At 40.3% G+C, this 24,372-nt stretch overlaps 1 protein-coding gene across 6 annotated transcripts in view; it reads right to left on the reverse strand.

The window, feature by feature from the left end:
- LOC136696983 (utrophin-like) overlaps positions 1–24,372 on the reverse strand; it is a 229,473-nt gene that overhangs the window by 187,708 nt on the left and 17,393 nt on the right. For all 6 annotated transcript variants that reach the window (XM_066671822.1, XM_066671823.1, XM_066671821.1 and 3 more), the window contains 10 exons: positions 15,724–15,785; positions 12,715–12,807; positions 11,553–11,630; positions 8,833–8,925; positions 8,542–8,714; positions 8,154–8,269; positions 7,016–7,173; positions 3,203–3,439; positions 1,100–1,281; positions 461–611 (listed from right to left, as the gene is read on the reverse strand). In XM_066671822.1, the coding sequence (XP_066527919.1) occupies positions 461–611; positions 1,100–1,281; positions 3,203–3,439; positions 7,016–7,173; positions 8,154–8,269; positions 8,542–8,714; positions 8,833–8,925; positions 11,553–11,630; positions 12,715–12,807; positions 15,724–15,785 (1,343 nt within the window). The remainder of the gene's footprint in view (positions 1–460; positions 612–1,099; positions 1,282–3,202; positions 3,440–7,015; positions 7,174–8,153; positions 8,270–8,541; positions 8,715–8,832; positions 8,926–11,552; positions 11,631–12,714; positions 12,808–15,723; positions 15,786–24,372) is intronic.

Here is a 24,372-nt window from a genome sequence, read left to right on the forward strand (position 1 = left end):
AAATTTGCCAAAGAACACTCGATGTACATTTGAAAAACATTTGCAGAGGTTCATAGAAGAATACTCAATGTACTCCTGTCATGGCGTGTCATTCTGTGTCACGGTGATGGTTGTAGTGAACCAAAGCCAAAGCGGAACATGCTGGAAGAGGCCATTCTTGAAAATGAGGCATTAAGAGAGTTTGTGTTTACTTTCTTGGGATATAACCACCACTTTAATGCCTTGACAGTCCATTAAGTGTCATTTTGTATTTTTCCTAACATTCCTAATGAACTCTGGCAGTCAAACATTAAACGTCATGGTCTAAGGGCTAAGTATATTCCATTATGTTTTGTGATGTGTATTAAATGTGTACAGATTTCACCAAACAGCATTTTAAAATAAAGCATAAAGCGTTTTAGGTCAAACCATCAGGTTATGAAGTCTGTCATTTAACTGGCCAATCACAGAGCTCTCTTACTTTGTGCTGCTCAATTTGCGCCAGATATCCCTCCATGGTTCCAGCCATCGGCTCAGTCTCCATTTTACGGATCCGCCCCTCTGTCTGCAGCAGCCAATCTGAGAGCTGCTGGAGCTGCTGTTGCTGAAGTTCCATGAGCATTTCATGAAGTCTAAAAATACAAACAGCATTGTGTTTAAACGTTTATCTGGCCTAAGTGCACAAGCTGAAGATCCTCTTTCTATAGTTGTGTATATTTGCATTAGGGCTACAGATGCATACTTAAGGGCTCAAAATACCCATGCTGAAAGCACTACACAGATCATGAGAAGGTGAAGTCAGTTGATATTACAATTTTGGTTTTAGTTGAATTGTTATTTATGATTGTTTCACTTGTTTAATCAAATAATTTATATAATTTCTACATAATACACATTATACCTTGCTACTCATTTGCTAATTTATGCTGCATATTATTAACGTTCCCACTGTGTGTTGACACACATTCTGGGCACTGCTTGTGGAGCTCAGCTTTAGTGCTACAATTAGGCTAGTAGTACGTACAGATCAGGTAAGGACAGGTCTCCTCAAAATGAATTAAAATATATATACAGTGTCCCAAAAATGCATGAGAATAACTAAGTGTGTGTGTGTGTTTACCTGGCCTGCCGGTCCATACTGGCCACACGAAGGCTCTCCCAGCGGGAGTTAAGTAGGCTCATCTGAACACGAATCTCCTCTTCCTCTTCCTCACTCAGGTTGCCCTGGGCGATCAGCTGGTTTCCTGCCTGCAGCACATTACCCACGCTGCTCTGGTGCGCTGTCAGCTCCATCATGAACGCCTATATAGTGAAGGGCATGGAGAGGGGGTATGGAAACACATACCAGAAACCATGACAACCCATTAAACAACACAAAGCTCTTCCCTCCATCACAGTATCCCCCAATTTACCCCAACACGCAGTTCACTGAGGCCAGTGGAAGTCTATGGAAAGCTGGTCGCACCCCATGATGAGCTGTCATTTATGTCTGAATGAGTCTACATTTTCTCAGACAATTTAAAGAATAGATGAATGAATATAATGTAATTTATACATTACTAATTGCATTTGTTTTGGACACCTGGAACAGGTTAGTCTATGAACTGGAGGAAAGAAATTTACACGTTGTATTGAAGAGCCTCAAAAGTGTTTCTGCTCTGGTGCAGTGTTCAAAATGTTCTCTATGGTATTTTCCGAATATATTCAGTGAGAACCAAATGTACCTCTGCTCCAGGACTTCACAGTCCTGAGACGCTCTCAGGGAACACTGCATAATACTGCATTAAAAAAAAAATAATAATAATAATAATTACTTTGCTGGGGGGAAACAAGGGGAAGAACTTCAAATGACGCTTTCGATTTTGGATTATTTCTGTAATTTACAAAATGTAATTCTGACATGTAAACAGCAAAATATATTTTAAATATTACAAAGAAAACAAACCAAACAAGGAAAAGCTGGTGTGTAAATGCTAAAGTAGCTGATGGGACACTCGAGGAAATCTCGGAGCTGTTGCGATTAGGAGCAGCAGGTCAGCGCTTCTAGAAAAGCCCATTCTTCAAGAGATTAGCAGAGTTGTTTGTTCGACCTGCTTTCGCACTGTTCTGAAAAGCCCACATGAGTGTCCACCTTATGGACAGGAATGTAAACTTTAACACCCACCCCTGCTACAATCCCACCCCCAGACACCTCTCTCCCTCTCGATCACTCAGTCTGTCCCAAATGCTGCTGCGGAATTCCTCACATTCCATACATGTTCGGGCCATGTTCTCCACAAGGAGAGGAACAGAGAGGTAGTGAGAGAGGCTTCACATTCCTTGCAGAGAGACTGGAGCTGTTTACAGAGTAAACTGTGACGAGGTGACCTTTCTTCATCATCAGGCCTGACAGAAAGAACTGCAGCACTAGTGGAAGGGTAGGGTTGTGATTGTGTTTGGATGGGTGCGAGCATAAAGGGACATTTCAGGCATGAATGTAAATATGAGAAGGTATTAGTGCTACACAATACACAATACAGTCCCACTGAGCAATTAAACAGTTGTATATCATTATATATCTTTATAAACCGAAGATGATTCATGATTCAATACCACTCTGCATTATATACACACACATTGGGTCGTGCAGATTTATCCAGATCATTTGAGGTCAGGTAAACAGTACAACAAGCAGTGATTTGGGACAGGTGTATTTGCATATTGCAGCCTTCTGTGATATTGGCATTGCAAACATCACAGCACAACCACAAATTTTGCAGATCTATGATTAACAGAAGCATGCTGGGTGGCTGGTTTGCATTAAATTGTACCCTTTTGAGCTGCATAATATTTAGCTTGATTTTAAACCTGATTTGCCCTTTCTTACACATTTTACAATCAGAAAACATTTTTTCAGGCCAAGAGCTCAATCAACGGTAAATGTCAGCCTGAGTGAACTGTGGCAAGGAGTTAATCTCTAGTCTCAAGGTCGAGAAGCATGGTAAGTTTTTACAAATCACTTACTAGTCTTCCACATCTGAATGTCTAAGAAGGCTACGATAAGTTTGCTTTAAAACGAATGCTAGTAACAGAGCGATGTGTACCGTGTAGTTGATTCTGTTGATATATTTCAACTTATTCCAATTTTAAGGACAGCGTTACTTTAAATACATGAATGTGGATCTCCTAACTTTGTGAAGTGTGTATGTGCATGCAGGTGTGTGTATGTGTGTGTCTTCTGTACCTCGTGTGTGTGAAACTGATCCTTAACCTCCTCCACATCGTCCGACACTTCCTCCTGAATGTGAAGCGTGTCCTCGGCAGACAGCAGCCAGGTCAGCACCTCCTCCAGAGTGACCTGATAGGAGTCCAGATCCATCTCCTCTTGTCCCTCCATCGCTCCCTCTATGTCTACCTCAGTCACCGTGCTGGGGGTCTCTTCCAGGGGGCTGCTTGCATGCTCCACCTCAGCAGCCAATCCCTGAAGGGTAAGACACACAAAGTTAGAGGAACAACCAAAGCCACAAATATAATCAGACAGGATGGACATAAATACTGATCCATATTAGGATTTTCTATACGGTCCATCTCTAAGTCTCACATTCATATGCTCAGTAAAGGATTTCTATATTAGGATATTATGATGTGCCTCAGGTAAAATAATATCAAAGCCCTGGTGATGCAGATTTGAGGTCACTTGGGGGATTCCTACCACAGCGTTAATATGTAAACTAAAGATAAGAGCAAATATATCAGTTACTAAGCAGTGCTAACAGCACCCCGATCAGCAGATCTGATTATACAGGAGCGGACATTGAGAAAAGCAGACAAAAACAAATCGGGAAATACTTGAGGTCAGAGGGCAGAACTCGGGGCCAAAGAAAACAGTAATCAAAAGAACCACAGTGCTGACACTCAGCCAGTCAAAACATATAGCCTTTGTCCACAGCCAATCACAATTCTCGCCAAGGTTTGACAGTCAAGTCAGTCAACTATGTTTAAAATTGCATACCAGATATCACATCTGTGTAAAAACATCCGCTTTCACTAGCAGCCAGTAGGAAAACACCCAGAAAACGCCTGCCTTTTTCAAAGCGGGCGTTTAAATATCAGTAAACACCCAGTGCAGAGAATGTCAAAGGAAAGCTGAAACATTAGCCGGGCGTGAGCGTGTGTGCGCGTGACTGCAATAGGAGCTGGTTTTTCATCATTGCATGAATAGCATTGTGTTCAGTGATCACTGAAATGCATTCTGTGGAGGAAAACACACCCCACGCTCTGCCCTTCTAAATGCCCAGGAATACAGCGCCACTCCCAGTCATTCTAGAAAAGAGTTAATGGCAGCTAATAGATCAGGCATGGGCTCAACTATGACCTCAGAATTCTGTGACAGAAAAAGCATAACACCACATTTTCTTTTCTGTTATCGACACTGATCCCAATTTTTAATACCAGCTCATAGCATAGCTTTGAGACGGCAGCAGTGAGTAAATTCTGTCTCTTTGAGGTTTTTTAACACCTTCTGAGGGGACAGTGATCAATATTCATTTGAGCTTGTGTTTGACTTGAGGTGGAAGCTACTAAGAACAAAACAGATCACACATCGTGTAAAAGCGGTAACATACACGGCAATTAAACTACTATTTGAAGATCGGGACAGGCCGAGCTGAAGCGTACACAATGTAAACTAAGCCCAGGTGGATGAGGTGAATGACACTGGAGTCATTTACAGTCTTCACAGTCTGACCACACTCCTCTGACAGATAGGAGAGGCCCTTTAAAAAAAAAGGGAATAATCGGCCTTTCACACAGCATTTGGAGGAACTCAGGAGGAGACGACTCTGGAAAAAGAAAACTGACAGAAGACAAAGAGATGCAAATGTTCCTCCTGATTCAGATTCTCAAATAAAGCTTTGTTGATTTGCGTAGATTTACCCAGAATGCCCTGAACCAAGGAGAAAAGGTCATCAACTCAAAATATTCACTGGCATTTTGGAGCAGAAACCCACACGGCCAAAACAGCTTTGTTCATTCAGTTCACAGAGAGACAGAACGAGAGAGAGATAGTGTGTGTTTGTACACTTGCCAAACAGTGACTGAGGGAAACAGATAAGTAGGAGACGCTCAGTGGTTATTGTTTGTTTTCATACACTGAGGGGAAATAAAAAAAACACTTTCTTCTAATATTTCATAAAGAAAAACACTTGCTTTTGTTGATCCATTGTTTATGGTTTGCATTCAGAAAACACTTACTGCTGAATGTTTGGTTTTTAAAAGAGTTTGGTATGTTCTGTGTAATTTTTCAAATGAGCAATGTCCAAAAATCCTTTGGGAAAAGGCAAGGTTGTGATCTAGGGTCATCATTATTTCACACAGATATTCATAAGAAATATGCTTGACCTTAAAGACCACAGAGTGAGAAAACAAATAATAAAGAAAGATAAAAAGGGAGGTTGTGAGACCTGTGTGTGTGTAAGAAAGAGGTGAGGGTGAAAAAGGCAGAGAGAAAGAGAGTGTTTGTGTTAAACTGAGCAATCGAGTGAGGTCTGTATTGCCAGGCTAAACTCAAGGGTTTAAATAGCTGTGGCTTGGCAATACATAAGCTTCTAAATCACAGACATATGGCAGATGACGACTCTCTCATAGCCAACTCCCTGCTCCTGTCCACTTAGAGAACACAGCCATTACAGATATGCCATGTATGGATGCTACATACGAGCTCAAGAAGCTAAACAACGGCTAAGCACCATCCTGTTCCAATAATAACCTATAAACAATAGAGAAGCCGAGCCAGTAATGGTGCGCTTAAAACATATGCTTGACATTTATTGGTAACAGACTGTACTGAGTGAGCTAATAAACTAAGCAGAGGAAATTATAAAGTCCTCATTGTTCTCCCTTCACCCTACCCTGTGTATCTGCACTTCCTACATGTTTTCAGAGCTTGGATACTGCGTTCTAACTGGCTGAGGGGTTGGGTCCAATACAGCAACAGACAACAGACATTATAAATCTCTATATCTCCGTCCGCCCCTTCTTGCACCAACTAATGTCAAAGAACAAACTTGGATTAACAATTAAGACACACACAGAGTCAATGGCAGACACTCAAACTGCTCTGGCCCAGTCAATGAATACATGGTATTCATTTATGTCTGTTGCTTATAGTAGTACCATGCATTTTTTTAAATAACTCGACTAATCAAATAGAATCAGGGTAAAGCACTTGCAGTCAAACATACTACTTTTTAACAGTTGCATGCTAGCACACTGCATGCCCTGTACAGTAGCAGGAAAACAAGGGTGGACTGAAAATTATGACTCAGTCTGACCACTGGAAAAAGAGAGGAAAGCATGAGGGAAAGCTGGAGGGTGGGTTTGGAGTCATTTTATGGCAGCACAACACAGAGCCCATTTTCCAAATAGCACAGCCCCACCAGGCTCTCTCTCATACATCACACTTCCTGCCAGACTGCACTCTATGAACTACAAATCCCAACACACGCTCATCAGACTCACATTCTTATGTCTTGTTTTGTTATTTATCTGCTCCTTTGTTCAGTTCCATTCAGTTTCTCTCGGGGACAGCACTGCAGCCATATTGCCAAAGTAAGCACATGAGTAACAATAGAATCAGCCGTTACCAGCCTTGCTTAAGAGCACAGCAGCAAGAGTCATTAGTCAGCAAAACCAACTAGGCAATCAACACTTATCCTGTAATCTGTGAACTTATTCACTATTATTGTATTCATCTGTGTACACTGCTGACACTATTCAAAGTCCATCCTCTACTAAAGCAGAGTTGTTCTTTACATGGTGCAGCATAACCTGAGGTATACCACCCCCTACACATCCTGTGGTGGATTTCAAACTGTCAGAAAAACTCCAGGTACCAGCAAACCTCAACTTTGACATATCAACACATCTAAGCAGTGAAATGTGGCAAGCGCAATTTGCTCACATTTTTGGCATTTGATTTTATTTAAAAATCTCTACAACTAGGACTCGGACTGCAAGTCTTTTCAGTTTGTCAACTGCAGTGAGCTGGACTGTTTACCTGTGTGCTCAAAGGCTGGCCTTCCTCCATTTTATACTTCCGGGGCAGCGTCTCCACCTCCCTAATGTCCTCCATGGTGACATCATTGGGCAGAACAGCGAACAGAGATGTCACATACATGATGATAGACTTTTTATCAGGTAGCTGAACTGCCACATCTGAAAATAAAGCAGGAACCAATGAGAAAAAAAAGAATACAGGAATGAACAGTCAGTGTAAAAGGCATAAAGACACACTGCGACAGATCTGTTCAAACTGCAACCATCTCAAGGATAAAACACCTATTCTACAAACTTAAAATAAATTGTCTTCACTTATATAAACAGCCCCTGGTGTGAGCGTGAGTGTGTGTGTGTGTGTGTGTGTGTGTGTGTGTAGCAGGTCTGTGAGGGCCCATGGTCATGCACTGTGTGTGCTTGAATGCAAGAAAATCCATGTAATCCAATCAATGCAGTTCGTTAGACAGGGTGAGCGGAGACAAGAACAGAGTGCCAATTTGAAGAGATTTTTTTGTCCCATTCCCCCCTTAAAAACTCTTATAAAAAATGTTGCCCATTTCTGACAGCTATTTTGTCCATATTTGTGTAGATCATATTATGCTAATTTAGGGCGGCACAGTGGTGCAGCAGGTAGTGTCGCAGTCACACAGCTCCAGGGACCTGGAGGTTGTGGGTTCTAGTCCTGCTCTGAGTGACTGTCTGTGAGGAGCTTAGTGTGTTCTCCCTGTGTCTGCGTGGGTTTCCTCCGGGTGCTCCGGTTTCCTCCCACCGTCCAAAAACACTTGTTGGTAGGTGGATTGGCGACTCAAGAGTGTCTGCAGATGTGAATGTGTGAGTGTATGTGTCGCCCAGGGTGTGTTCCCGCCTTGCGCCCAGTGACTCCAGGTAGGCTCCTGACCCACCGCGACCCTGAACTGGATAAGCGCTTACAGACAATGAATGAATGAATATTATGCAAATTTGATTGGTTAATGAACAAGCATCATGTTTCCCATCAATTCAAAACTGTACAGTGTGACAATTTCATGATGGATGGACCAACAGAATTGGTCTTGTTCATTCTTCTCATGCTAAATTACACGTATAGGGTTTATTTCATGTCAGTGCTAAATAATAAAAGGGTGTAAATAAAATCTCACCCTCTGGGTCCAGCAACTTCTCAATGTTCAGCTTGTCTTTGGCAAAATTAAAGGCATGGTCCAGTCTCTCTACTGGAGGCAGAGCCACTATTCTCTCCCAACTAAAATCACGAGGCCTGCGAAGTGGAGAAAATACAAGAGCATCATGTACAAAAGAATACATTATAGAATGAGAAAACACAGTGCAGGTTATTAACACAAGTTGTTGACCTTTGACCCTATTAATAAGCTCAGTGCCCTTTCCCATGAGAATGAAGCACAAGCAGGGAAAGTGTGTGTTACTGAGTGACTGAGTCTCACTGGACAATCTGGAAGGAAAAAAGCTACGTCGTCTGCGCAGATGCATTGGTGGCGGTCGTTTTTACTGCATGCCCAGTTAGGGTTCTACCTGAAGTGATGTAGTATAGCATTGAAAGCGAGTCCATCTGTCCAGCTGGTGGTGAAGTTGAGCACGTTGACATTGTCGTGGTTACGGGTGCAGTGTCTCACCCAGCTCAGGAGGGTTTTCTCACTGTTTGTCTGCTGAAGACTGGACATTACATCTTTCATGATGTCCTTAACCTATACATAGAAAGCCACATAAGACAGACACAGCTCCCAGGTCATTTGTGACATTAGGTTACATGAGAAGCCTAGTTTGGACTCATACCAAACATAACGTGTGAGTGTTCATACTCACCTGCCAGTGTAAGATGATACTCCATATGAGACCAAGTGTCAGTTTGTGATTCCCATCAACAATGTCTGTCCCTCCAATGTTCACCAGCTCCACCTACACACAGACACAAATTTGACCAGTGCTTCACATTTCTGAAACATTAGCTTGGATATCAGTCTCAGGTAAACTGTTCTTTTCCCCTCCAAGTGGTTAATGGTCTTAACTGAGGGGGGGGGGGTTGTGGGGCACTGACAAGTTGATGGACATTCCTACAAGGATTTTGGAACCGTCTTTTAAAGTAGAACAGAAATAGAGTGAAACCCAGAAGCTGTTCTTGTTGAAGGCTAGTATTTGCTGGGCATTGTACAGAAAGTGAAATAAAAAGCTCAGGTATAAACAGTGTGTGGTGTTTCTAACAAGTTACAGTAGAGTAAATGTACATAATAATTATGCTTTTGCAGCTTGTGTAAATACATTAAAAGCCCCCTGACAGGATTTCCGAGGGTTCTTTTTAGAGCCTCCCCTTATTCAAACACATGTATTACAAGCTAGCAAGCTAATTCATTAGCAAATCCCTCAGGCTATACGCTGGGAAAGACTAAACAGCCCACTGTTGCTGTCCTTCAGCTGATGTGTTTGCACTGCTGCGGAGGGAACGAAAGCCAGGTGTGTTTGTGTGGTCTGGGGCTTTAGACTGGAACTGTGCAGCTTTAAGCAGGAGGAAGGGTCACTGAGAGGTAAATGGCCACAGCATGGTTCCATAAAGTGCTTAATTGTGCCTTTACACACTTGTATTTGCCACAGGTAATCATATTTTCATTAAGTGAGTGCTTATTTCATCAATGTTATTTATTATTAAAGAGTATGGAATAGTGTTAGTATAAGGTCCAACCAAAAACTCACTTAACCTTAAAAACCCTTTTAAAAATGACTTAATGGCTGTTTATGTACATGTATTTATAACTTTTCTTATTGTATTTTATTTCCTACAGTGACTGTAACACTGCAGTGTGGTGTGTGTCTGTCACTAACACACTCAGGAAGGCCACGTGGTGTGTGATTATATGTAAACACTGCAGTGTACTCTCCCAGTCCTGCCTTCCCTCACCCTCTTTCATTTGTTCCATGTTTTACAGTAACTCCATGCTTTCACTAGTTCTTGGTCCTGAATTGAGGGCTAACTGAGACTAAACTAAGGGGCAGGTTCAGAGGTGTAATCTTGAGGCTTAGATCTAAACATCATGACTTAGCGACACAGTGAGAGTTATGTTAGTAACTTAATCCCACCTTCACAAGATAAAGAAAGAGCTAGTGTGTGTTTAAGCCTGACAGCTTTCAAAACAAATGCAACAGGTGGAGATTTAACCACCACCCGAGCTGCGTTACATTTACCAAGACAAGCCAGGAACCAAAATTTGTTCAAGTAACAAGCTGTGCATTAGAATTACTTGGCCTTGTTCAAATGATATGTCTAGTGATATTTTTGATGTATATTGATATTTGTAATTTTAGATTTTATTAAACTGTAACAAGAACTTTAGGGTTAACTTCAAAGTATGTCATTAGCTTGGTGGCTTGGATTTAAAGAAGGATTGTAAACCTCTACATTTAAAGAATTAGTAAGTTTCATGTTTGAAAATGCATTTTTTAAAATCTGCTTGATACTTAAAAAATAATAAATGAATAACACTGTGTAAAAGGTAAATGTAAACAATGAAAGTGTAGAGAATATAAAATAAAATATCTTAGAATAACAAGAAACAGGGTTTTTTTTTGTTTGTTTTTTTTTTTTTTTTAAATCAATGATTTTTTTTACAATAATATCACATAGTGTTATGCCACGTTTTTATTTTGGTGAGGATCAGGCCTCAAGGTACGCAACAAGTTTTTTGTATGTGTTTTCGTGTGTTATTCTGGTACCTGAGGTCACATGAGGAAACATCATTAAATGTAAATGTTTGACCAAACACAGACTTTCACACCAGTAGGTGTGTGTCTGTGTGTGTGTGTGTGAGAGAGGGAGAGAGAGAGAGAGAGAGAGAGAGAGATTGTGTGTGCTTGCATATGTGTTATGAGGTGATATGATTATAAGACAGAAGGAAGGAAGGAAGTGAGCACCAACACACAGAGACCTTGCCCCCCACAGTGCAAAACCACTGTCCCTCAAACACACACACACACACACACTAATTAGTCTGTCCTTGATGTGTTCTCCGCAGGCTCTGTCTGTTTCTGAGTAATGTTGATACTGAACAACAAATGGCAACAAAATTCAAATACAGCTGAACCTGCCTCCAGCTAACTACAACAAGGAGAGAGAGAGAGAGAGAGCGAGCAAGACAGAGACAGAGAGTGAGAGAGAGAGAGAGAGAGCAAGCGAGAGCGAGAGAGAGAGAGAACTAAAGAGAGAGACAGAGAGCAAGAGAGAGCAAGAGAGAGAGAAAGAGAGAGAGAGCGAGAGAGAGAGCGAGAGAGAGAGAGAGAAAGAGAGAGAGAGAGAAAGAGATATTCAGGAAGTCAAAGAGTGGTAAGAAATACAGAGAAAGAAGTCAAAGAGAATAATACAAAGAAAGAACAAAAAAGAAAATGAAAGAAAGACAGATGTGAGAGTGACAGAATCTGGAGAAAAAAAAAAGACAAAGTTAGCAAAAAAGAACAGTTATTGAGAAAGCAGAGCGTAGTGAACGAGTGGTTGGTGGTAGAGTGGTAGAGAGTGATTGATGGGCTGAAGGAATATTTACATTGTTTTGATGCAGCACTTGGAGAACTCTGTTGACGTTGTTGAGGGCATGAACTCTGGTGGAGCCTCGCTCTTTGGTCTGAACACAAACAGAGAAAACAATGTAATGTAATTATATCAGACAGATCCTGTGTCAATCAGACAGCAGGAAACACACCCCCACACCAACAGAGTAATGATTTAAATAATACTAAAAAAAAACTATTTGACATGTTTTATTTATTTGAGGTAAAACAATGTAGAATAAGAAATTTTAAACTGCATCAAACCTAAAATATGAGAGAGAGAGAGAGACAGAGAGAGAGACACACAGAGAGAGAGAGACACAGAGAGAGAGAGAGACAGAGAGAGAGAGAGACAGAGAGAGAGACACACAGAGAGAGAGAGATCACCAATGTCCCCAGCTGTGTGGGAGAGGTATGCTGGATTGGCTTGGTGCCATATGAAAATGCTTTTGGACATTCCTTTCCAAAGACAGCGGGTCATTATCACTCTCTCAGCCATTTACAATCTCAACAACTGGCTCTCGCCATTTGAGAGCCAACAGGTGCCTAACTCACTCTCTCTCACACACACACTATATACATATAAATATACAAATATATGGGGGCACATGTATGCATACTAATGCAAGTCTTCTTTTCAACATCATTGTAATTCAAACTAGAGCTGGACGATATCAACAGAATTTACATCATAATATATTTCTTAATTTTGGTCGATACAAATTAATTACGATATCTATATAAACAGTATAAAATCCACTGAAAAACTTTAAAGGAGAAACAAGAAACATGACATCACCATCAAACACAAAGCTCTTGGCTTTGTCAATGTTAATATTTTTAAACTAAATTTTAAATTGAGTGCTGAACTGATGACAGTAATGACACCTGTAATGACCAGCAGTCAGTGAGAGACACTGTAACATATAATGAAATGTTGAAAATATGTTTAAAAATCATATCATTGTTATTGAAACATTTTATATTGTGATATATATTGATACTGAATTATTGTCCAGCCCCAATTCAAACTCAACCGCAATGAAGTCAGAGATGTACATATCTAATAACATACACATAATAGAACAGCACTGATGACATCCATCTTAAAGCATCTACCACACACACGCCCATGCGTACACACACACACAAACACACCAGTTTAGTTCCTGTAAGTCCCTCCAACAAGTCGAGAAGCTTCCTCCCGTCTCGTAGGTCAGAGAACATATCCTTAATGGCTGCTTTCCCTGCCTGCAAAAGACAACAATAAAAATTAATAGAACCTCAAAAAACATTTGTTTACATCTGGCACAGTGTTACAGTAATGGCAATCGAATCTCTATTCCCAACATTTGTAATTATTGGCCATATGCAGAACACACTGGGGAAGAGAAATGGCTCCCTAACACCCTTAGAACTACAGGCACTGTGGGTATGATTAGACATTGCAGTATCAAAAAGTGCTTCAGAAAAAATAAGAAAAAAGAAAATAGTGTGCAGCACTGGCCATGCTAAAGCAGTACGGCTAAAGTATCTGAAGTACGCATTTTATTTAACTTAAATTTAAAAATAAGAGTTTAAAGCTGTGAACAGTCTATGTAAGGACCAGTTAGAGGCTAACAACTTTCTCAGGAGACACCTTTCATTTTATAGTTTGCATACACTTGGTTGAATGCTGAAATCTTACATATAAATGTTACATATTTCAAGAATATTAATGTGGAATATCTAATATTTCTGTATTTTATAAATAAATATATTCACATTGACATATAATTACATACGTAATATCAGATATTGGCAACTGCCCTGAATTCTCATGTAGGTGCCTCCCTCCAAAAGAGTGAAGCTTCATCAAGCGGTGTATTATTGTTATTATTATGTACAACAATCACTTTAATGTGTTTACAGTGTAGGACAGAACAGTGCCATTTAACTGAGCTCAAAACAGTTCTTGGTGCTGTGTGGTGGTCAGCATCTCTATTAGAACACTACCACTACCAGCATTTCTATTACAACACTACCATGTTTGTGTGTGTGTGTGTGAGAAAGATAACTATTCTAGGTTCCATCTGATCCTCCTGTCTCATCTTCATGCTATCCAGACACCCATGTATGTGCTCATTAACACACAAAAAGTTAATTAAAGCATGCCGGAGGTTTCCTCAGCCTTAACTAAGCTTCTCCAGGGGCCCTCAGACCAACATTATAAAAACATGAGTGTGTAACACTATGAGCTTGACCTGCCAAGTCTGTGAGGCAAGGCAGCAACCGAACTCATGCCTATCAGAACACACACTTTCCTTTCCATTGGCCTCACTGCAGTGGTCATGATGATAAGAAAGCGACACAGTACAACAATGGAATCTGAAAATTGACTAAAAATATAACTTGTGTGATACTTTGGCAAGAATTTATAGATTACCCTTAACCCAAATATAGTGGATCAGCCAAGTTTGTGTTTGCTTCTTTACTTTAGCACTGGAGCTACAAGGCTAATGTTGCTATTAGGTAATGGAAGTCTACAACTCTTAAAAAGCAGTTATATATTTCGCAATTTTCCAAGAACTGCATCAGCTTGTGAAGACATATGATTGTCTACTGAAAAAGACAAATATTAGCAAAGGTTTACATAACCACATTGATTAGCAGCTTTAAGTTTTCAATATTTTTAGCTATTAGCCTCGTAAAGCTAGTGACAAAATTTAAGAAGCCAACGTCATACACCCATTATATATGTCTAAGCTTACCGCCTACACTTGGGGTGAACTGGAAACAAAATGTCACTCCAAAAAACTGCTTACCACCAACACCATATGATTCTCACATCTGGGGCATATACTAAATTATGCCAAAGCAAATCCACAGCAGAAAACATCTAAAAATTTCAGCTCTCTAAAGCTTTGAGCCTGTCTTATAAAATTAGGAAGGAAAAGGCACTACAGGGCACATGAGACATATCTGGCTGCTGGTGACAATCACCCTTGTCCTTCTATAAATACGCCTGACATACGACGACAGAAGAACATGATGAGGGGTGGAAAAGGGCGAGGGAGACAGCGGCATAGAAACAGTAAGGCAGAAGAAGTTTCTCATGAGAAAGACGAGCAAAAGGGGTCACTATTCATCAAGGGACTTCCTTTTTTTCCTGGGAGGGCTTTAATGTTGATCATCTAAACACACTCCATGTTATAACTCAAAAATAACATTAATAAAATAAAATAAAATCCTCTGTGTGTAAACAGGACTTAAAATGAGTGGCTCAAATGTTTCTATATAACACTGTTTACAGGACACCCACACTACCATCACATTCCATCTCCATTACTCTAAACTTAAGGGTGGGCACAATGTGCTTTTCTGAGCATACCATGGGCTTTTGTTGTTCACCCAAAGTAGATCAGTATGGAACTTCGGGATTCCTGTTGAATTTGAATCCTACATGGTCTAGAAACTATTATGTTAATGTAGCATTAGCAGTACATCCCAATGACTCTTACTGATTGAGAGTAGTAGCTATTCCTGCCTGAAAATGGGAACTGAACCCTAGACCTTCTGTATATGAGGCAGGAGTGTTATGAACTGTGATTACAATGTCATTTATAGCCTGACTACTCTGGTATATAACATGTCCAGTATAGCTTTCTTTAAACCTAAGCATGACATAAATCCAGAATGATGCATTAGTCCAACAAACTTGATTCATCTTCTCTGACTTGAATCATTTTCCAGAGTGAATCAAATGGCAGCTACAATTAATTCACAGTAATTTCTCATTAACTCAGTAATCGCTTTTTCCCCTTCTTTCTACCACATATATAGTGCAGCTTCAACAGAAATAAAGCAGTTGACCCTACTGTAATTAGCAGAGGAGGGGGAAAACATGCAGAAGTTACAGAGGAAGACTGTATTATCTCTGAGGAGCTGGCTAAAGTTGAACATTCAAAAATACCACAGAATCTTTCCACCCCACTGGAAGACGACGAGTTCAGCTTTATGAAACTTAGTATCTGCACTGGCATCTGCAATGTAATTTTTCATCTAGACTCCAAACCACTGCCAGAATGGTCTGGACGAGCCAGCCACGAGGACAAGGAATAAATGAGCTGTTGGGAGGTTTTAGGAGTTTGGGATCTGAAGCCCTGGCAATGTTTGCTGTTTGGTTACCTTGGAGAACTGTGCATTGATCCATTTTGTGAAGGTCTTTTTCTGTACTGCATCATGTTCATCTGAGAGGGAGAGAGAGAGAGAGAGAGAGAGAGAGAGGAAAAAAAAACATAAGTGAGTTGGTTTTGACTCTTAAAGCACGGTACTTGAAAGGCTGAGTCCGGCCAAGGCCCCCCAACTGTGAAAATCACTTTACACTGTAGTTTCTAAAGAGCACTCAACAAAACAAAACAAACCATGAACATGCGGAAAAATCCCAATATACCATTAAACCTGCTTTGATTGAAAGGCTCCATTATGAGGTTTGTATGCATTCATAGGCACTTAAAGTACTTTTCCACTGCATGCTACCCACCTGGCTTGGCTCTGCTTTTTTTTTTTTTTTTGCTTTTCCACTAGGCAAATCTTGTACGTGGGATCAGGGAATTTAGTGCCCGCTCACTCAGGGTTCCAAGCAAGCAGAGTAGGGTCTAAACCATTACGTATAAACCTTGCAGCAGGCTGATGGGCTAGAAAGACTTGTCAATCATGAAATGCAGACATCCAGCAGAGTACACTCACAGTGGCAGCTCCAAAAATTACTTTGTGGTTTTGGAAAGATGTTCAAATTCTCCTGGGATTGGTAGCCAATGAAAATCCTAATAGAAAACCTAATAAATACTTTAAAACATACTCTCTAACTGCTTAGGAAATTATATTCAAATAAATCAGTACAGTGGCACGGTGGCGCAGCAGGTAGTGTCGCAGTCACACAGCTCCAGGGACCTGGAGGTTGTGGGTTTGAGTCCTGCTCCGGGTGACTGTCTGTGAGTTGGTGTGTTCTCCCTGTGTCTGCGTGGGTTTCCTCCGGGTGCTCCGGTTTCCTCCCACAGTCCAAAAACACACATTGGTAGGTGGATTGGCAACTCAAAAGTGTCCGTAGATGCGAGTGTGTGAGTGAATGTGTGTCTGCATTGCCCTGTGAAGGACTGGCGCCCCCTCCAGGGTGTATTCCCGCCTTGCGCCCAATGATTCCAGGTAGGCTCTGGACCCACCGCGACCCTGAACTGGATAAGGGTTACAGATAATGAATGAATGAATGAATCAATACAAAAAAACAAAACAAAAAAAACATGTTTTATAATATATACAAGCTCCAATGTCCTGGGGTGGTGGGTTCAAACCCCAACTCGTGTCACTGTCTGTGAGTGTTCTCCCCATGTCTGCATGAGTTTCCCCTCAGAGTGCTCTTCTTTCCTCCCACAGCACAAAAACACAAGCTGGTGGTTTTAGTATTCACAGGTTCACAGGTGTCCAAAGGCGTGAGTGTGTAACGTCCTGCGATGGACCCATCACGACCCTGATCAGGATGTAGTGGTTACAGAAAATGAATGAACAGTGATGTTATGTGAGACCAAACATCACCTATCAATAAAGCGTCAAAAACTAGATTATACCAAGGATAATTAATACAAAAGATGCCTACCAAAACATTTTTTAAAATACGTGTTTCCTCATTTTGAGCACCTCTTAAACATCTTTAGATTCTTGACTTTGTCGAGTTACATGTCATTCACTTTCATCTTTTTGCTCAGAACAAAGATGTTTCATTTAAAACAAATCCACGTGACCCCTATCCCAAAGTTGTGTTGCAAGATGTTATCTTTCCATCCCATGATTATGTTTTGTGATCATGTGTTCCAGTTTAGCCTGTAGGGCTGTAATAAAGATGTGTTACTGATTGGGTGATATTACCCATGAAATATTACACTGGTCAGATCTGTGATCAGTTATTGCTGTTGCCCTCCTGATGAGTGCAGTTGTAAGGTGAGAGGAAAGCTGATCCTGGACTACATCTCTTTGTGAATCAAGGCCAAAAGAACCACATTCACTCTGCTAAGCCCGAGTACACGGACGCTGAATTGATGTGTAGTGTCAAAGGTTAAAATGACCAGACTCTGGGGTCAGGTACTCTAATGTATGTGTGTGTTCATGCAGAGTGGTTAAAGAGCATCAGGAATGTGCCTCAGGGAAGAAGGCAGGGAAAGGACCACTACATCATCCCAATATTATAAATACTTTTCGTGTTTTGAAATTACAAAAAGGAGACCGCTTGTCTAAATATGCCCAATATCTGCTTCGCTAGGAGTGTTAAATGTTAGGGCAAAGCAATCAATGCCTTTCCCAAACACTCCTGCCTCAATACCATATATCGACTCTGATATAGTTTACAGCAGGTACGAAGTGCTAAAATCTTACCTGCACTGTTGTAAAGTTTATTAGATCAAGTGAATGCCTGGTTTTATTAAAACATCCTCAAACATCTGGAACTGATGTTCACTACACACAAAAACTGATTGGTTAGGGTCGTGTTAGCACACTCCAGCCTTCTGTTGCATCTGTATTGAGGATGTCCATTAAATAATATTGTGCTCACAATACACACACTAAACACACCAGGCATTTACAAGCCACTTTCTCCTTGACATATAACACAAAAGCCTTCAAACACACATACACACACTGTGCTTTTTTCCCCCCCCATGGAATTCCTGGGACAGAAAGAGTGAATGGAGAGCATTGTTCAGAGAGAGAGAGCGTGAGAGAACGAGATAGATAGAGAGAGGTTTGCCAGTCATGTTATGCTGTTCTTCTGTGCTTCATTGACAATGGGCATGTTTATGTTGTACCCAGTGCATATCTTCACTTCTAGATACGTACGACACCCACACACACACCCCAACACCCATATGCCACATACACAAGTAGTGTGTCAAGATGCACTGACATATTTGGATGAACTGAACTTACCTTGCTGTAAAAGAACTCAAGATGTAACTGATTTTAATAATTTAATGCTGTAAGTGTTCATTCAAGTGGTTAAATCCTCCACTGAATCATTTCATGAGATCCATAACATAAACACATGGTAAATCAAAGTTTTACAAAACCCACCTACTGTTGTGTGTGTGTGTGTGTGTGTATACACACGAGATGTCATGCAGCAAAACCTGCAGGATGTTAAGAGTGAGCTTGTTCTTCATGATAGATCTGAATGCCAGTAGGTTATATTTTGACTTGTGGGTCTATCAGCGTCTGTCCTTCCTCCGCTGCTCGAGATGCTTGCCTAAGCTTGTCTGAGTGGGAACGAGATAATAGAACATTGCTAACAAACACTGGGAGTCGATATTCACCCAAGTTTATCTACACAAACATCCCTGAATATCCAGGTCTACGTGTGTGTGTGTGTGTGACATGCCTGACAGTTGCACTCAGCGACACTGATGTATATACTACACAGTGAGTTATATGGTGCCGTCAATTACACAGAGTGTGTATCTGACTACTGCTTTCTGCTGTAAATGAGACATAGTAGACATTTTATTATTCATTAGTTACAGAGCCATTCCCTTAATCATCAGTGTTCTATAGACTAGTCGATTGCTAACGTTATGGATAGTGGCAGGTCCAGACTAAAGCGTATTTTGGGGAAAACACACTGCATTTCAAACAAATCAATGTCTCTAGCAAAGAACGGAGCCTTCAAAATCTGGCAGGGCTGACACCTAAACTAAACACACTCAGCAGTTAATAATTGACACTTGGAGAACCACGTACACACTCTGACTCTCTCCCTCTCACATATTCTCAGACAAGCAGAATCCACACCATAAATGGACCCCTGCTTAATGTTTCACAGTGAAGGAAAATGCCACCAATCACAGGAAAAAAAAAAAGCAAAGGGCAGGTAATTCATGCAGAAAGAACACCCAAATCACAGCCAAATAAAAAAAAACATTCTTTGATACCCTATAGAGAACATGTCACTACAGGACAGAAGTGGTGTAAGGAACAGAGAAGTGATATTCTCAGCAAAAATAATAATAAATAAATAATTAAAAATAAAAACAAAAAGGAAACGATTCTTCTCAAATCATATCAAAATCAAATACTGCATTGTATTAAGGCACATTTAAGTCTACGAAGCTGGTCAGATTGGCCAAAGTGGAGTAGCACCCACCTCGGTTCCCCTGTCTGTGCAGAAGTCGGGTCGTTCTGACCCTTCACACACTCACAAAGCTAAGCCGGCTCCAGTAAAAACCCGGCACAGCCTCCACACGATCGCTCCAAATCAAAAACAAGAAAGTGGCACATTGTGGCAAACTTCCAAAATCATTTACGTGTCAGATCTTCTCAATTAAGTCAATTTACACGGACATAAGGTGAAATGAACATGGAGTTACTCAAAGGTGGCAAAAGTAGAAAGTAAAAGTATAAAATTCTCTCCAGGATTTCATTTCAACAGCCTCAAAAGTGTCAGGGCAATTTAGAGAAAATAGCTTCCGATGGCCAGCAGTTCTCCAAACTCAGCGTGGACTCTCACACATGCAAGAAATATTCCGTACAGGAGTCAAAGCCACACTTCATTCATTTCATTTCCAGACAGTGTTCCAGGCACTAATTTTAAGAGTAATTTCAATGGCGATTAGAATAAACCCAAACAAGTGAAAACAACAGTTGTTTCCAAAACTGGAAACCCGGGAAAGTGCAAGGCGTGGTAGACTACCACAAATGTCCCCATCAAAGGATCAGCCCCTTGAGAGACAAGTCTCAAAGTCAAACCTGTGTAGAAGCTTTCCAACTAAACACACACTGAAGATTCTCCACTGCACCCCAACAAACCCTACCTCTTAGCGTCAGTTTCAGTGCAGCCATAATGTCCACACTACAGCAGCAATAAGAAGGAACGACAGAAGAAAAGTAAAAGCGCTCATTCACTCTCCGTCTCCTCCTGTCATGTCTTCAGCAGAGGAGTGACAGAAAAATGTGAGGTGCAAGAGGAAAAAGAGAAGAAAGAGGAGGGAACAGACAGAGATGGGCCTAGGATTATGGGATACGCTGTGCTTCACTGACAGAGCGTGTACACGCTCTCTCTCTCTCTCTCTCACACACACACACACACACACACCAAAAGACAAAAAAAAAAAAAAAAACACACACTCTGTGCCGCCACATACTCAGCATGCACAGGCCCACAGGTCACCGTGACGACCATACAGCAGGTCTGCCTGCCAACCAAATCCAAACACTCATGGGATGGAACAATGAACCTGAACTATTTCCCCCAAAAATAAATAAATGTCTAAAATAATGACAATTGTTTCATTAGTTCATTTAAAAAGAAGTTTTCCAACTTAATACTAATACATCGTAGATGTCCAATTAAAAACATGTATCTACATTTTTGTCTAGTTTTAGTTGTATACTTTAAAATTGTGTTTACACAGAGGAGAAAACATAACGTAACTTAGGGAACATAACTGGACTGTACCTTTAGTGACAATAATGTACCTCTACCGTACCTTTCCAGAAGGAACAGATTCAGTAAATGTTCATTTAAACAGCTCAGTTCACCGCAGCATTGAGGAGTAAAGATCAGAAACTCTCATCTTATTTTTCACTATATGTAATCAGTAAACTCCTTTCTCCACACATTGTTGCTACTTTTTAACCTTGTCTTTGCTCTTTTACATAAACAGTGATGTGACTTGAGATACTCAAGGCAAGGAAGCAGGACTATTCTCGCCAAGTCTCAGCACTTAGCTGAGCATAATCAGAATGTCTCATTTTATCCCATGTTTTCAGGCAGACCACAACAAACTGACAGGGTTGGTTTATTTCACAGTTTATGTGTTGGAAGGCGCTCTTGGTTCTCAAAGTGAAAATGCACTGAAAAGTATTATAATTATTTTTTATATACAGTAATCCCTCGCTACTTTGCGGTTCATCATTCGTGGATACACTACTTCGCGGGTTTTTTCAGGGGGCTTATGGGCGCTATATCACGGATACTGAGGGAAAATCTAGGAAAACCGTGAAAGATGAATAGCCAAATATTTCATTAAATCCATTTAAATTTCACAGACTGGGCCTGTAGGTGACAAAATATATCATTTACAAGTATTTCTTACGTACACTACATGTATTGTTCATGTCCACATCCGAGTGGAGCTAAATCACAGCTTAGGAATGACTCTATTAAAGAAACTGGTAGGATATCACATGTAGTTCCAGCTGAAAAACATTATAGAATGACTGTCTAATGCAAAGGGTGGGTTGTTAACAGCAACAGGGAGAGGTTTAAAAGTCCAAATACTCGTTAAATACATAAAAAAATATCTTTCCTCTACTTAGGGAAATGCGTTTTTCGCAGGTGGTCTTGGAACACATCCCCCGCGAAAAACGAGGGATCACTGTGTGTATATATAAAACGTGCCTCCTTTAAAATAAAGTTGTACAAAGTCCAAAACATCTATCATCATTTTTACAACTCTTAAAATCATTGAGAATAGAAACCACGGAAGATGGAATACAGTTGGAATCACAGGACTCAACAATTTCCAGTGATCATACACATCAAGTCTGCACATGGAGTAATACATAATCCAGGTACATTTTGATTACATACACTGTCTAGGTTTAGGACACACTAACCATCTCGGAATTATTATTTTGGTGTGCTATTTGGGATAGAAGCATGTGATTTGGAACACAGCCTAATTATTTATTAAACTGAAAAACTATGCATATTTTAGTGTTAATAAACTTTTGATGAGACGTTACTACAGCTTTCCTGCTCCATAAGTATCATAAATCAACATATCAAAGACAAACAATAATCCAAATAACTCCTACAGGTTTCATTACATTTACTGATTACTTACAAGCCCCCGCTGTGTATAAAAGCAGAGCTGGAAAACAGACTGCCTTTCTACATCCTATTTGGCAGCTTTTGGACAATACTGAACAGCAGGATGTAATATATTGCTGTTGTAATGGCAAGAAAAATCATTAACAATAGAAGACAGACGTTCCATTATAAATTGTAAGTGTACATTTTTCCTTTAGAAATATGGCAAAGAAGCCAAAGGTTCAATGACAACACAGAATCGTACACAATCAAAAAGTACCAGGAAACTGGAGGAAACTCTGAAGGGAAAGGGTCTGGAAGACCTAAATCACATTCAGAGAAGTTTCTGAGAGTCAACAACTTGTGTAATAGGAAGCTCACATGACAACTTCAAGTATGCACGTCTAAATTACAGCTTTGACTTCAACCTGCGGGTCTGAGATTCACGTACCAGTAGGAAACAAGAAAATGAGGCTTGCATGGCCTTTACTGCATTACCCATGGCCTAGAACACCATGAACCTAAAGGGCTACTACAGCATTTTATCACGGTCCATTACACAATCACTCAAACACCCCTAGGGACATTTTCGGATTAGTCAGTCCCCCTACCAATGTGTGTTTATTTTTTGACTGTCGGAGGAAACCCATGCAGACACAGTGAGAACTCACCCAACCCTTCACAGACAGTGATCCAATACGGGACTTGAATGTACAAACCAAGGACCCTGAAGCTTGTTGACAGCAACACTACCTGAAGTGCCACAGTACCTCCCACATAGGGGTGGGCGATATGGCAAAAATACAATATCACAATTATTATTATATATATTTTTTTTGCAAGATCACAGTCACGATTTTTTCTCACGCTGGTTTTTAGTATCTTTTTTTTTTTTTTTTCAAACTATTACACAGTACAACCAAGCTAAGCTCCCAGATAAAAATATAGCAGTAAATAATAAAAAAAAAGAACAACAGACCATTTTGACCACATTGGTTTGGGAAAATCCAAACATACCGACATCAACTTTTTTGCGGGATGTTTTTGCTTTTGTGGCCTCCCACTTGGAAGGAATCCAAGACATGACGGTTTGCTATGATTGGTTTAACTGTGTGTCTCTAGGGTGGGCATGAAGGACACTAGCAAATAATGTGCTTTGCTGAGGGGTGAGCAGAAACCAAAAATAGGGAAAAAATATACATAAATTAATTTAAAAAATGAAAAAAACATTGGATTGAATGTGCATTGTAGCACGATTTAATGATCTGCCTGTGATGGTGTATCGTGGACATATTCTTATCCTTCATGATCTGAAATCGTCATTTCACACAGCCCTACACCCACAATCTTTGATTTCCATTATAAAAAGAATGCCTCAGGTGTTAGGATGTTTTATATGTGGCTACATATATGTGGATTTGTTTATTTGTTCAATGCTTAAATTCCAGAGTACACAGATATAAAAAACTGCCTTTACTATTAGTTTACTACATCATGTGAACAAAGCCGCTGTCCATATTGTGTGAAAAATTCATGCTGCAAAATGCTCCAAAATTACTTAAAAAAAATCTTTTAACCTTGACTTTCATTGAAAATCATAAGGGTTCTTCCTTCTCCTGTTACTATTCTCCATGTTACTATTGTGGAAATACATGTTTTTCACTGGACAACAGAGTGACCTCTAAGACTTGATCAGTAGTGCATCTTTCACTCACCGCAGTAGTATTTGCAGACATAGAGCACAAATAATGGATACACAATCAACCCACTGGCCCCTTTATCAATGCATTGTAAGGAATATAGAAGGAATATTGTGATCACATCTGAACAGTTCTAACACACTTATTGTGAAGTAACACTGCTACATATTTTTCACAGACTCCACACAGCTTGTGCATTTTCTCTTAAATATCTGTTCAAACATCTTTGCAAACTGTTTAGTTGTTTTACACTGCACTCATTAAGTCTAATTTCTCATA

The sequence above is a fragment of the Hoplias malabaricus genome, chromosome 5, assembly GCF_029633855.1.
Source record: "Hoplias malabaricus isolate fHopMal1 chromosome 5, fHopMal1.hap1, whole genome shotgun sequence".
In the NCBI taxonomy this organism is placed as follows: domain Eukaryota; kingdom Metazoa; phylum Chordata; class Actinopteri; order Characiformes; family Erythrinidae; genus Hoplias; species Hoplias malabaricus.